Source organism: Pimephales promelas, chromosome 3 (genome assembly GCF_988280905.1).
Source record: "Pimephales promelas chromosome 3, fPimPro1.hap1.1, whole genome shotgun sequence".
Classification (NCBI taxonomy): Eukaryota; Metazoa; Chordata; class Actinopteri; order Cypriniformes; family Leuciscidae; genus Pimephales; species Pimephales promelas.
Genome location: NC_142771.1, coordinates 33,473,840 through 33,489,011, shown reverse-complemented (window position 1 = coordinate 33,489,011; position 15,172 = coordinate 33,473,840). Strand labels below are relative to the sequence as shown.

Here is a 15,172-nt window from a genome sequence, read left to right as displayed (position 1 = left end):
TAAGGATACAAGTTTGTAATATTTTGGGAGATTCATATCTGTGAAAGTTTCCCCCACATTTTCAGGACCTTAGCTATCGTTAGTTGGATATGGTCTGATTATTAGCAATGTCACAAGGTGGATACGAAAAGGCCATTAGGATGGAACAGGAACAGTTACATGCAGGTGAGTGACATTTAGGCTATGGTAAGAGGAAATATTGGATTTTAAATGTACAGTACCCTATTTACCCCTTGCATACAACGGTTAAGGTTTAGTCCCATTGTTTAGTCCCAGTTGTAACATTTAACAAGTGTAACAAGAGCACATTGTAATAAAGTTCAATTAAAATACACACACACACACACACACACACACACACACACACACACACACACACACACACACACACACACACACTTTAAACAAACTCTCTTATCTTTTTAACAATTATATATATATATATATATATATATATATATATATATATATATATATATATATATATATATATATATATATACATGGTAATTGTTTCATTTGAAATTAAAAGAGTCACAGGACATACAGGTTCAGAGTGTTTAAAATAATAAGCTAATAATATGTTGAATTAAAATAATATACCAGTAATTTAATAACTGCATATTAATAAGAATGTTAGTCTCTAAATATTGTCAGTCTGTAGGGGTCAGTAAAGTGTCACTGTTGAGCAAAACAGCCTGTACTGCATCATAATAACTGACATTTTTGCTGAGTACCATTTCATTCTATAAGCAGATGGTTGCTAAATATTTTAAATAGTGTTCACTGTCATGAGTTGTATAATGATGATACACACAGATCAGCCTCATTGAATGGTGTTATTACTGTAATATGAGGCTGGACATGGACAAAAAGAAAACAGAACAACACAGATATTGCATTTATTAGAAAAATCGTCCTTTATTTGTATTTTCAACACACTTTACAGTACTGAACAGTTAAAGAAAAAAATATACTGGTATATATTTATATATTTGTGTTTTTATATATAGCCGTTTGCTTATTAAATGCATTTTATTCACAAAATGACAACTCAGTTCTCTCAGAGGAAAACCTTTCATAAAAATAATATAATATAAAATAACTTGGACACATTATACACATTACAGCAATATAATGTACAAATCTTACAATCATTTTCCTGTGTTTTCTTTTTCATTTCTATTATTACCATAACCTGTGAACAAGTAACATATTATTTAAAGCCCAGAGAATAATTTCATTGGAGAGTCTCATGAGGCATGACTTTAAAGTACAAAGAAAAACTATTCTCTGATTAAGCATCTTTCTGACTGTCTCTTGGTCATTAACCTCACAGAAGTATTTCAAACCCCCATTAAAAGCCTTTACAGTGCAGATTATTGACACAGAGTAGCCGATGTCGCTCACAGCTTCAGCGGGAAATGCCGTCGAGGACCAAAAAGACGACATTTGGGCCAAGCCATTTAAAGTGCTCCCCCTGTGCCATGCCATACCATTCCCCTTGATGTCAGCCATCTCACAACACCTTTCTACAGACAAAATAAAGTGCTGGTAAAGACAAGTTTTAGAAATAACCGATGATGATTAGTCTGTTTTCCAATACAATTCAAATATTCACATTTAAAGGTGATGGGAGGTTAACTAAAATCCCCCCAAATCAATGGCAGGAGAAAGAAAGGGGAAGGCCTATTCCACAATTCAACTACACTTCATTACAACTAAAAGTGACTCATTGTGACAGTGATCGATTCCGAGAGATCTCAAAATTTACAATTCAACATTACAGTATATACAAAACAAGCAGTGATTTCGTCTACTATTTATATTAGTAGTTTGGATTCTTAAACCATCAAACCAGAATGATACAAAAATAAAAACTGTACACAAACTGTTCAAAGAAAACACTTGTTTTTTTTCCTTTTGATATCCAAAAAGAATGGCAGCAAGGAATTAATTTGAATAATTTCTTAATAAGAAACAATTGCTACAGTGTCGTGTTAAAATGGCAAATATTATTTGTTAGCGTAGTGCTCACAACATTAACGAAAGCCACACAACAAAGCATTGTAAGGTAAGACATGGGCAAATGGAATGGGAATGACGTTAGCTTGCACAAACCAATCGCGTAACGAAATGAAAATCCATTCCATGACATCCCCTAATCCCGTCACAGACAAGTACACTTTTCATCTATGTACTAGTTTCACTGCTCTGACAGACAGAGGCTTGAGTACAGCTAAGCTACTGACCAGCAGAAACTAGCTTGTCATCATATTTCAAGAGGAATGCTTACAAACGCTGCCCCTCAATATAGCAACAATTGGTTTATTAAACTGAACTACGACCAAACTAAAAATGCTCTGAGATGAGAGAGAGGCAATATTGCAAAAATCAAACATCAACCTGAGAACTCTCTCATTCTCTTACTTTCTGTCTCTCTCTTTCTGCCTTGGTGAAAAGTCAAACAGACATCACGAAAAGATACGACCTGCTTCCTCTGTATGAACCGTCTGCTATTGTTTATTTGCCATGCAGAAAAAAACAACAAAAAAAACTACCCTACGCCTCCAGATGGAGCTATTGTGCACTCACAGACATTTAGCAAGGCATATAGACATGAAACAAGTAGTCTGGGATATAATGCCAACATCTTATTATTCAACAATGTGACAGGTAGAAACCCTGCAGTTGACATTAAGGCAAAAAAACTCAATATGGCTGCACGTGACTCTTTCTCTAATCATTTGCTTCTCCAACTTATCAGCTAAGCACTCGTTCCTTTGGCAAAACGTAATGTGGTGTGTTGTGGCGTAGACAGAGAATGTATTACCAGCGTGAGTGGGTGAAGGTGAGAGAGTCTGTGCTGCGATTGAGGAGACTGTTACTTTTACAAATTTGGCAGGAACGGATTTAACAAAACAAAACAAAAAGAAGGCAAAACATATGCTTCAAAGCGTCACATGGCTTATCCTCGGAAAGTGACTATCATTTATTATTCGCATGGAAAGTGAGGGCAGTCCATGAGCGGTGACGGTGCTAAATCCTAATGCTCGGTTGACAGATGAAAGCAGGAATTATCACAAAGACGATGTCGGCACAAACCGCGATCGATGGAGATTGCTTAAAAAGAGAACGAGACAATCAAAGATGACGACAAAAGCAGACACTCCTGTCCCATGATGCATTGCTTCACAACAGCTCCAGAGGTGAAGCTGGTGGTTCAGAAAGGCACACAGCCATCTTGCACCGGTAGCACTCCTGGGTAAAGGGTAAGAGAGGGTGGGACCAGCTAATCCTTCCGACATCCTCATTTTGGACAGCAGATGCAACTGTGTTCTCGCAATGACAGAAATTGACACAAAAAAAAAAAGAAGTCGCTCAGATTTCGGAGGATTTAAGTCCCTGTTGGAATGCTTTCAAAGCTGATTATTGACACTGATGCTCCTTCTTGAGATGGCTTTTTCCCCAAAGAGATTTCTTTCAGGCCCCCTGAACACATACACAGACACACAGCCTGCGTCGTTGTTTTGCGGTCGAAATTCACGTACAGTACGTCTGCGAATGTGTGTACGCGTATGTGTGCAAATTCCAGAGTGCTACACTGACGTAATGGCCCTTTACAAACCCCACGCCATAATTCTGTTTCTCCATCCGAATTCACCCTCGCCACTGGATGGACTCCAGCTCACGCTCGTAATCTACAGTTGCTGTGTTAAATACTTCTCTGATTTCAATATCGTTTTGTTCCCTTTTTGAAAAATAAAATGAAACGTCTTATTGGATCGGTGCGCACGACTTCATCTGTTTATGGTCTAGCTATCAGAAACAGAAGAGTCCCATGTGAACGGGAGAGTTTCTGAAGGAGTCGCACGTATTACGTGTCGTCGGTTGGAGAGGACGACTTCTCCTCTTCCGTCTCCTCCACGGGGCTCTCATCGGACTGTCTCTCGTCCTCCTCCTCGACTACTGACTGAACCTGCAGTCTCCTCCGTCCCGACCTCTCGACCGCTACCTCCTCCCCATCCTCCATTTGTTCTTCCGCCTCGTCCTCCTCAGCCTCCACCGCCTCCTCGTCTCCTTTGTCCGCCTCCTGACCGTGGTTGCCTATGTGGTTGTGACTGGGAGAGCCGACCTGTCCTGTTTCTCCCTCCAGTGTGAGCTGAAACTGGAATTTGCTCGCGCAGGATTCAAGCTCGTTTTCTGGGCCGTCAGGCGGTGGTGACGGGCTCTGGGGAATGGTGCTTTGGTACCAGTCCCGGTTGTCCTCAAGGGTGTCCAAAATTTCCTGAGCATCAGGGTGGACCAAGTCCCCCCAGGTCTCCCACAGGGGATGCACAATATAATCGATAAAGCCCACCTAAATCAGGAAAGCCAACATACAGACTCTTTAGGAGCAGCTAATGTCAGAGAAGGTTGAGAATTCATGTTTGTGTGGGTGTTTATGTGTGTACCTGACTCTTTTCCACAGACGCAGTGTGTTTGTCACACATGGGGCTGATTTCCATCCCACGCTCTCGCTCTTTATCGCCCTGCCGGAAGAACTCCTCCATAATGCGCTCAGTCCACTGCCTGTACACTGCCAGGGGCTTCGTTGGGTTACTAAGGTCAGCACAGTGCACCATGTTCCTCAGGACCTACACACACACACTTGTGACTAAGACGTTTCTCTTTTCTCTTTTCTGGTCTGCACTTGTCATTTTTGATGTTTTGTGTTTTGTTACATTATAAAGAAACACGTTTGTTGGTAATCACCTGTATTCGGTCATTATAATGGTCCAGCATCAGCACTCCTGAACTGGTCACTTTCTTGGTCTCCACCATTGTCTTAAGATCTGCCAGCAAGCTCATATGCTTTGACATGTCTGTTGCCAGAACCTAAGAAGGCGAGCGGCACCATTTACACAGCAAATAAAAGTGTAGACCCTCAGAAATTTCTAAAATAATCTAAAGTTTAGTGTAGTGCAATGAGCATCTAACCATGTCAATGACCAGCTTGCGCAGACTCTGCCGTTGCCGTTTGGTGAGGTTCTGAAAGATGTCACAGTTCTCCTCATGTAGAAGCTTGAAGCCTACAGCCAGGTGGTGGTTCTCCAGTACAGATTCATCGTTGTACATTAATGCCAATTCTGAGTCTGTGAAACAGAGCAGGCTATTAGTGGATTTCATGGCTCAACAGCAAGGATTGCCCACTGGGCCCATTGAGAGCCTAAGTCCCGCCCCTCCGCTTCCGGCTCATGGGATCTTATTCGATGGCGAGAGACGACTTATCTTTTTATTCCGTCTGAACTGTGCCCTCAATTATACATATGATGTTTGTCAATTTAAAAAAATAATTCTGAAAGTCAAAACGTCGCAGTTTGTCAAAAAACAGAAGAGTAACATTTAGTTGTATGTGAAAATCGCTCTGTGAACTACATCTCCCGGGAAGCGAAACAACGAGTGAGATCCGCTGCTCGTGTGTGTGCAGTCTGGTGCAAAACACTCGGGCATGACGGCGTAACGTTACGATTATAACGTAAGACTGTAGAAACAATGACACGCATTAGCTTTAGTAAATTTAGCTTCATTCATTGAGAGAAAATGTGCGCCTTTGGGGTTTGTAGTCTTTGTAATTACGTATTTTCAGTCTTATACCTCTTATACCTCAATGGTTTTACAACCATCAAACTGCGACTTTCTTGACTTTAAAATGTATCTTTTAAATTGACAAACATCATATGTGTAATTCAGGGCACATTTCAAACGAGATCAAAATATTTGTTGTCTTTCGTCATTGACTACCATACAATATTTTTCCGAAATAAGGTCCCATGGTGGAGTTTTTGGCCAATACTGAATACTGAAAAGCATAGGCCTACATTCATTGATTTTCTAAATACATTTTTATGCCCTGGAAATGTATTCGGCAGTTCTCGCTAGTTAGACACAAGGTGTCGTCTCTTATTGCTCAATTATTTTAATCTAAACTTTGATTTTTTTTTTGTTAAAATAAAATAAAAATTAATTCAAAGGAAACTTAAGAAAATAAGGGAATTGATTTACACGCTTTATTAATTAGTTCAGACTAAAATAAAGGACACGTGAAAAGTGGGGTGGCAGAGTAGACCCTTAATTGAAAGGTTGATGAACTGCACATATGTCTTCTATTGGGTACAGTACTTAAAAAAAAAAGCATTTTAGAAAATATATACAGTAGTATTGTTGCTGATTTTGTTCTCAGATACAGGATATTTTTCTCTGTATCTTCCCACATTCCATGGCTAGCCAAGTTATCAATATAATTATCTATAATTACCCAATATAATTTCCAAAAGATTTGATTTGAATAGTTAATTCTCTTGAACCTTTATTTAACTGATTAAAGTACAAAGAAAATATTTCCAAAGTCTTTACTGACTAACTTAATTGTATTTTTGTAAATATAAACAAACTTTGATTTTGATGGCTGGAACACACTCCAAAACAGTTGAGAAAGAGGCAAAATAAAAGTGAAAAAAACTGTTTTGACAGTCCACACAATTAGCATACAAATGTGTAATTGGTGAGGGTATTGTGATTGGTTATAAAAGTATCCACCAAAGGCCCATTTGCAAGCAAAGATGGGTCATGGTTCAGCACTTTGTGCCAAATTTCATGAGAGAATTTTCAAACAATTCGAAAATCACATTTCTCAATGCAAGATTGCAGCGAACTTAGGTCTTTCACCATACCAACCTAACGAAAAAGAAGTTTATTCAAGTGTGCTATTAGTATACTTCTTTTAAACAAAAAAAATACACTTTCAGGCTATGTTTACACGAAACGATTCTGAAGAGAAAACGCAAAAGTGGCGTTGCGTCATCACTTTTTATTCTGCTTTTAGACGAGCGTTTTGTGTGGGAAATCCACATGCAAATAGAGTGCCGAAGTTATGACGTCACTTTGTAGGACAACCCGGAAGCTAGCGGCGCATGGGTTCCCTCGGTAGAAAAGCAATGCATTTTCCCCATAGACTTTTGGAAAATCGCAAAAAATAAGATCTGTGTTTAACAAAGGGTTGTGACCCTTACAAGTTTTGTCTAGCAAGATAATCTTTACAAGTTAATCCAAAATGTATACATTTTGAAGCCTATATAAAGATTTTAAAAAACACAGACACAATAAAGTTAAAAAAAAACACAAGCAGGTTATAACTGTGTGTTCTATGTCAGATCCTATAGGCTTTAGAGCGAGGGAACCGTAATGCTAAAATGCTAACTCGCTTCCGCGTTTTGACCTACAGAGTGACGTCGTAACTTCGCCACTCTATAGTGAAGCAAAAGTGTGTGAAATTCAATGTACAACAACACCAAGTCCACGCGCCTGCGTACAACCTTCACTGTCAAGCAGACTTTTGCGTTTTTACCGTTTACACGGGAACGCGGCGGCGGAGCGTTTTTAAGATTTCCACTCTAGAGGGTGGTTTCACTTTTTTGCGTTTTTAAGCCTCAAATGCCATCGCCGTGTAAACGAAAGGCACATCCGCTAAAATATTTTTACGTTTTCACCCGCGAGCGTTCTCGTGTACACGGGGCCTAAGTCTACTTTTTATGTCCTTCTCATCGATATAGTTTGTGTACTTTAAATGTTTAAATGTTATTTTTCTAAATTGCATTTCACAGTTAAGACACTTGCGATATATTGAAGTTGGCCCTGCGATGCAAAACGTCGAAATAATAAAATACGTGCTCCAAATAAAATAGTCTTGTTCGTTTGTGCTGGTTAAAGTTTTGTTTGTGCTGCTTCGGTTTTTAAGATATTAGGCCTGGACATTTAATTACAGGTGTTGATGTCACCAGCCCCCGACCTGCTCCACATTCACCCAAAATAGTCTTCTATGAATTTGACCCATCAGATTCCGTGACCCTACTGTAGGCTACCTATAGATTTATCAATATCTGATCAATAATTACATAGAAATGGAAGATGAGTCACTTTGTTGAACATTACAGTCAGTTTTGAAGAAATAAAGAGTGGTCACAATTTTCGGTGTGAATCTCAGAGTTATAGGCCAATGCATTTGTAAAGAAAAACTGTATAATCTCCAATATTATTGGGTAGTTAATAGTAGTAAGAATAAAGATAAGCATATCAGACAATGAGAAAATTTAATACAAAACGAAACCATCAATAACACAGTCCAGCATCAGACAAGAACAGCGCAGCATAGATTGTTCACACCAAACGGGTGTCGCCGCCTGTTAAAGCAGAAAATGATCCCATCGCACTGGTTCTATCACCTGCAGATGCGTAATAGTCTTCAGAAACACTACCATTTCTCTGTTCACGCTTCACTTCATCTGCCAGTGAATTTTACGCTCGTATCTGCTCTGCTGTGTTTCATTCCAACACCTCAAAACACTTAACAGATAGCCTATGTTTACCTGTTGGCGAGGAGGGGGCCAACTTCACGCTGTGATTGACAGCGTGGGAGGGGGCGGGAAGCTGATCGGGGAGCAAAATGCATTGTCATTTTGCATATTACATTTCAAATTGATGAATACTGCTACCCATATGTTTCCATTGTACATAGCAGTGGTGGAAGAAGTACTGAATCTCAGTACTTAAGTAAAAGTACAAATAAACAGATAAATATTTACTTTAGTAAAAGTAGAAGTAACACAATGACAACCATACTTAAGTAAAAAGTACCTGATTTTAAATGTACTTGAAGTATTAAAAGTAAAAGTCCTTGCATAACAATTTATTCTCTTAATGTCTATTTTTTTCTAATGATTAATAAAACATTTAATTCTAACTCGTTCCACCTAATACTCCTATAATGATTGTTGTCACCATTTCTGAAACAAGCTTGCAATTAGGCAATATGCACATCATGCGCTTATCCTTACTATATATTAATAACTATGTTTGGCAGTAAACGCGATTAATTTATGGTGTAATTCTGAACCTCTTGGCTTGCCATAGGCTAATCCTAACAAAATTTTGCGTATAAATTGCACGATAAACACACTGCGTGCGAGACGCACAAGTTTGACCGGGTTGATATATCTATGGCAACCAAACGTCACTGGTGAGACAAACGTGCCAAGAACGGACGGTCAAATTACGTTTTGGCAGGGGAAAAACTGATCAGAAAATGTAATGAAAAAGTAACAGAAGTTGTAGAAATGTAGTGGAGTAGAAAGTAGAATAATTGCTGCAAAATGTAACGAAGTAAAAGCAAAAAGTATTCACTATTTATTCTACTTAAGTAAAGTAAAGATACGTGAAAAATGTACTTAAGTAAAGTAACAAAGTATTTGTACTTCGTTACATTCCACCACTGGTACATAGGAATTTACTTCTACATGTATTGACTGAATTTTCCAGCAATCCATGTTTTCACTGTAATACGGTAGTATTACGCATCTTCTGAAATAGTACCGAATCTCCAGATCAAAACACAGGTGAAGAAGAAGCAGAAACAAGCGGTTGAAGATTGCTTGCGCTAATGTAAGAGAACATGATCATCAAACTTTAAACAGCATATAAATCAAACCAACTAAATGTCGAACCTATGAAGAAAAAAATGACGTGTTGATTGACTCGATCTACTCCATCTCTGTTTTGATCATCATTCTGAATCCAATCCGGACGTAGACTTTGACAAAAATACTATTTTCTCAGCTTTTTGATTAAAATGTTGCTTTTTTAATGAAACTTACCCAGATTCAAGAGAAGCTAGAATAAAATATAAATGGAAAGAGTTAAAGTATAGTTTTTTTTTTCAATTATAAAAACATTAATACCTTAATAGGAACATAGTATACTTAAAGCTGCAGTCTGTAGTTTGCCCTCTTTGTCGCCATCTCTGTTCGAAATCTGTAATTGCAGTAATTCGCGGAATTATCAACTTTACGCGAGTTGTACCTCGGCACCGCACAGCGCAGAATCCAATGAATCACTGAAGCACTTTTTTTCGGGATCTTTCGGAGGACTGAGGAGATTGGAGATTTAAATGTAATATCTAAATTTCTATAATTAATTTTTGCTGTGCAGGAGCGTGTGCTTGCAATTTATTCTGCGAGAATGAGGGCAAGGCCTTGATTTCACGGCTTTCTTCCTGGTCACTACTGCGCATGTCTGGTCCCGAAATCGTTTCTGCGCAGACTTTGTTTGATATCAACGCCAAGATGTCAGCGCCATATCGGGATACTGGCAGCTTCATTTCTGACCAATGGAAGAGAGCGAAGGGATGGAAGCATCCATCTTTTTTTTACAGTCTATGGCTCTGACCAACTATGAGGAAAAAAGCATTGCCGTAAATCGCGCTGATTAAATCTAACGATCGCTTATCATATCACGTCAAACTGTGCAAATTATACTTTGTTGTCAAATTGTTAATGTTAACAACATCAGCATTGTGTGACTACATTTAAAGCCCTTCAGATCTTTATCCTTGTTTTCGCATGGGCCGGTTGCAGTCTCTTTTTTCAAACTCTCGGTCCTAAGTCTTTTGCATTTTACAGCGGGTGGATCTGTTGTCGCTGGTGATTGTTGTTTAAACCTTTCTGGATTCGCCATCAAATTAATACGTTTAATTCAGTGCTGTCAAACGATTCGAATATTTAATCGCGATTAATAGCATTAATGTCATAGTTAACTTGTGATTAATCGCAATTAATCACATTTTTATCTATTCTAAATGTCTCTTGATTTCTTTTTGTCCCATTATTTTCTTCTCATTTTAATGCTCTTATCAACATGGAAACGTGGATCGGCTTGCTTTGTGCAATTCGAATCAGCTGTGTGTGTGTGTGTGTGTGTGTGTGTGTTTGCTTGGCCATCATCAAGCGGTATTTCAGACTGGACGTTCTGCGATGATGATAGCTCAGTTCACAACGACAAAACACACAGATCACTTGATCTTGTCAATGGTACCATTTGGCAACTTTATAAAAGTAAACTTTCCATTCAGAATCTTATTGGCATCCATTTCGGCGTCTCGCGCTCGTCATCCACTCAAAACGTAACGTTAACCAACTATTTGGCCGGCTCGCAAGCCCAAACGAGTGTGTGTACGGCGTGCCTGTTGTTTTGTTTACGGTCTTTGATCGACGAAGCAACAAAACGTCCTCACACGGCGCAAGCCATTGAAATGAATGAGTTTCATAGCGCAGCGTGCGCATGCCGCGTCCTGTTGCAAAAGCATGTGAAAGAAAACTACAAAGTTTGCTAGGCCAAAAAAGACCGTTAATCGCGCGATAAAAAATTGACGCCGTAAAAATGGGTTTGCGTTAACGCTGTTAATAATGCGTTTAACTAACAGCCCTAGTTTAATTATATCAAGTGCTGTGAGAAAAGGCTATAAGTCTCCACCTCCAACATCCTCACATGCAATATAGCCTACTAGAGCCGAAACTCCTTCTTTTATGTGTACAGATGTGACAAGAAATCCACCAGTACCATTGGAATAAAAAACATTATTACAAGCTTACCTTTTTAAATTGAGCTAAGGCAAGCAGATAGTTTTGAACACTGGCTGGTTATGTACTCAAAAAAAATAAAAAAAATAAATTGGATCATTTTTAACCCCCAAAAGTTACGGACTGGAGCTTTAAAGTGCAAAAATAATTTTAACAAAATAGTAAACGATAAGTATAGTTATGTTCACTTATAAAACTACAAAACTAGTAGTTTACTGAGAGTACACACATTCATAAACTAAAAATGTGCTACAAATATTTAACTAGTATCTATTAGTATAACTACTGTATAAGTTCACTTGTAATATAGTTGCAGTGCAAAAAACAAAACAAAACAACAACTTAGTTTTAAATTAGTTGTGTACTTAAAGTTTACTAGTACTGTTTACTTTACTTATAGTACACATACAAGTATACTTGTATAGTCTAAAAAGTGGGCCAATTTAGTCCCAAGTAGTATTGAAACAGTACACTTACAAGTGAAGAGTTCAGATGCAAAAGCCTCTAAATGCCATTTGAAATTTTCTTCTTTAATGATGATTTTTATCAAGCTTGTATATTTAAGTTCAGTAATTTCACTTAAATGACAATTAATAGGTAATCTTCATTGCCATTTAAGTGAAATCACTGAACTTAAATATACACGCTTGATAAAAATGATCATTCTAGAAGAAAATTTCAAATGGCACTTAGAGGTTTTTGCATCTGAACTCTTCAAGTATACTTCGATTACATTGATATTAGTATACTTACTCCATAAAGTATACTTAAAATAAACTGACTGAAACTAAATTGAACTTCACTAAAGTATACTTAATAAAATGAACTTGAAGTGCACTTGATTTTCCTAAGGGCATACATTATATTGTAAAAAGATTCAGGGAATCCAGAGAAATCCCAGTCCATGTGAGGCAAGGCCAGAAACCTCTGTTAAATGTGTGTGACCATTGCATGAGAAACTTTTACTATGTTAAATATAATCAAATTGGCTCGGGAAAACTGTTGTCCCTTGTGTGCTGTGGTCACGAGTCCATGTTTCAGCTTGTTTTTGCAACAAAAGTTCTCAGTCCCGGGACAAAGTCAAAAGGGACAATCTAGACTTTGAATGGCGACAGGTTGGCAAACCTCTGGGGGTGGATCAGTGCAAACAGTACTTTCATGTGTGTGATGGTACCACTGACATTGAGATTGTACAGAGATATTGAATGGCATCAAGATGACATCTTCCTTGGGAAGTCTCATTCTGCATGTGCTACTACAGAGCGGTTTCGTAAAAATTCGACACCAGTCCAGTGTATGCAGTCCAATCTCCTATTGAAATGTGTGACCCATCATGAAAAGGAGAACCACAACGATGCCCACAGACACAGAGCAGGCAAAAAATCCACTTGCAAAAATGCAACAATTGGTATCCTCAATTCCCATTAAAAACTGTTTCCCTGATTAAAAGGAAAGGAGATGTGACACTGTCCCAACTTTTTTGGAGTGTGTTGCATCCATCAAAATCCAAAATGTGTGTTTATTTACAAAATACAATTAGTGACACCATTTTTTTTGTACTTTTGTCAGTTAAATAAAGGTTAATAGACTCTTGATTGTATTGCATTTTACAAAATGTCCCAACTTTTATGGAAATGGAGTTGTAGCTGACTAACACAATTTAGATTTTGACAAAGGACTTGTGATGGTCTTGGACACAGTTTATTACATTTTATTTAATATAATTTCTAGCAAATATTAAAATACATTGTTAAAATAAAAAATGGATGTTTACTTTATGACGTGGCCCATTGAAAAAGCAAAATTAATTTGCATCATTGAGCCCCAGTTAAACCAGTTCTTAGATGTCTAACTCACCAAAATTAACATCACATTCATTTGACATGCATGTTTTTGTCATGTAATACTTGTCAAATGATCAGGGCTGCGTTTCTCAAACCATCTTGAGCTAAGTTGATGGTAGAAACCATTATTGTCAATAGTTGCTTTTGGGAAACGCAGGCTAGGATGATTCATCAACCTCATCATTTTTTATAATGTATACTCACTGGTGTTGATGAGGAACTGGTTGGAAACTCCAGGGTGGTCTACATCATGAATGGCAGCAGCGAACAATGCAGCCAGGATTTCAAGATCAGTGAAAACGGCCTGGTGGGAAGATACAGGAGTACAATACAATGGTCAATATATGTATAGTGTCGGTGCTGACTTTGAAATCTTGATTTCAGATTATGAAACTTTTTGCTTCTGAATGAGCAGCATTGGCTCTCCCATGTTAGCATATACTCACGTCCAGTGCCGGTGTGGAGAGCAGCACGTGCGTTGACTGTGTGACATCGGCGGCATGCAGGCTGTTGTGATAGGCCACGTTGGCATGGTAGTGGTCTTCCAGTGTCATTACATAGGTGATAAACGTATCCACTGGGATCCCAAATGTCTTCAATAGATCCCTTTCCTTTAATGCGTTGCAGAACATAGACAAAACATAGTGAATGGTCAATGAAAAGAGGTTTGCTATTGTAACTAGTAGTTTAGATGGGTATATTTCAGTTGTAATGTCTATTATGCTGAGAAATTATTTCTCTGCTAATGCTTATACAGCGCAGAGTTTCATGGGAAGTGAAAACATATTTCCACATAGCCACTGAAGAAAAGGCATTGAGTAAAAGATTGATTTTGGTATTGTAAGGACTCAATATATCGATTGTTCAAATGTAGATAATTGGAAAAATCAATATTTTTACCCATTCCTAATAATAATGAGCAGGCAAAACCACACCGACATCTTTGCATCTGACATTTTTCATAAGTACAGCACAGAAGCATTCATAGCAAAAACCAAGGACCACACACCTGGAAGATAGCAAACATCATGCAACTTAGAGGTCTGTTATTAGAGTACTCTGCCACATGGAAGATATTAAGGCCCCACTTGTTTAAATCATTCAGCTCCTGTAAAGATAAATTCAATTATAACAAATCCATTCGACAAACAGACTTTTTAATACTAATAATGGTAAAATAGGTATATGCATTGTGTCTGTACCCTAGCCAGTGCGTCCTCCTGCTCGGTTTTGACCCCGAAGCGGGGCAGGGCTGCACTAGTGAGGCTCGAGCTATGTGTAAGCTTCTTGACTCCGCTGATGTGAGACATTGGTTTATCTCGCTCCCGAAGCGTAGGAGAGGGAATCTCCACCTCATTCTGCTTGTCTGGGACACAACAAATGCATGGACTTTTAACAGACGACAGCTAATTTCAAATAATTAAGCATTGAGTGTTTCAGAGCGGAGCGTGTACTCTACTATAACCTGCAATGTTGAAACTTAGGTTTTGCACATTTTTTGGAAATAGAAGCAAAGGGCTGAGATGTACAAAGCAGAGCGTGAGCGGACTCGCTTACCTAGGAACGTAGTGGAGATGTATTCGGACACCTGATTCCCAGAGCGGCTCATCTCAGACAGATGAGACAGTTCCCTGTTTAACATCCTCTTGAACTAGAGATAGGAAAAGGGAAAGATGAAGACAGATAGACAGGGAAGAGAGGGGAGTTATAAGTATAGAGAATATGGTAATAATGCAGAAAATGCAAAGTTTTAGTCAATTTGAAAATAAATGGACATTATATAGATTATCACATACTGTAGTAAGATGTCAAATACGTGTCAAAAGTTCATTCCACAGTGGAATTAAAATTTTAATTAAAATTTTAAATTTTAAACCT

General features: G+C 38.2%; 1 protein-coding gene across 1 annotated transcript in view; it reads right to left on the bottom strand.

Moving 5' to 3' along the window:
* Positions 1 to 896: 896 nt before the first annotated feature.
* pde4a (phosphodiesterase 4A, cAMP-specific) overlaps positions 897 to 15,172 on the bottom strand; it is a 69,819-nt gene continuing 55,543 nt past the window's right edge. Inside the window, exons 7-15 of the mRNA XM_039685972.2 lie at positions 14,852 to 14,945; positions 14,497 to 14,660; positions 14,304 to 14,402; positions 13,741 to 13,905; positions 13,499 to 13,598; positions 4,981 to 5,135; positions 4,756 to 4,878; positions 4,455 to 4,637; positions 897 to 4,360 (exon numbers count right to left, since the gene is read on the bottom strand). Of these exons, the coding sequence (XP_039541906.2) occupies positions 3,878 to 4,360; positions 4,455 to 4,637; positions 4,756 to 4,878; positions 4,981 to 5,135; positions 13,499 to 13,598; positions 13,741 to 13,905; positions 14,304 to 14,402; positions 14,497 to 14,660; positions 14,852 to 14,945 (1,566 nt within the window). The 3' untranslated portion in view covers positions 897 to 3,877. The remainder of the gene's footprint in view (positions 4,361 to 4,454; positions 4,638 to 4,755; positions 4,879 to 4,980; positions 5,136 to 13,498; positions 13,599 to 13,740; positions 13,906 to 14,303; positions 14,403 to 14,496; positions 14,661 to 14,851; positions 14,946 to 15,172) is intronic.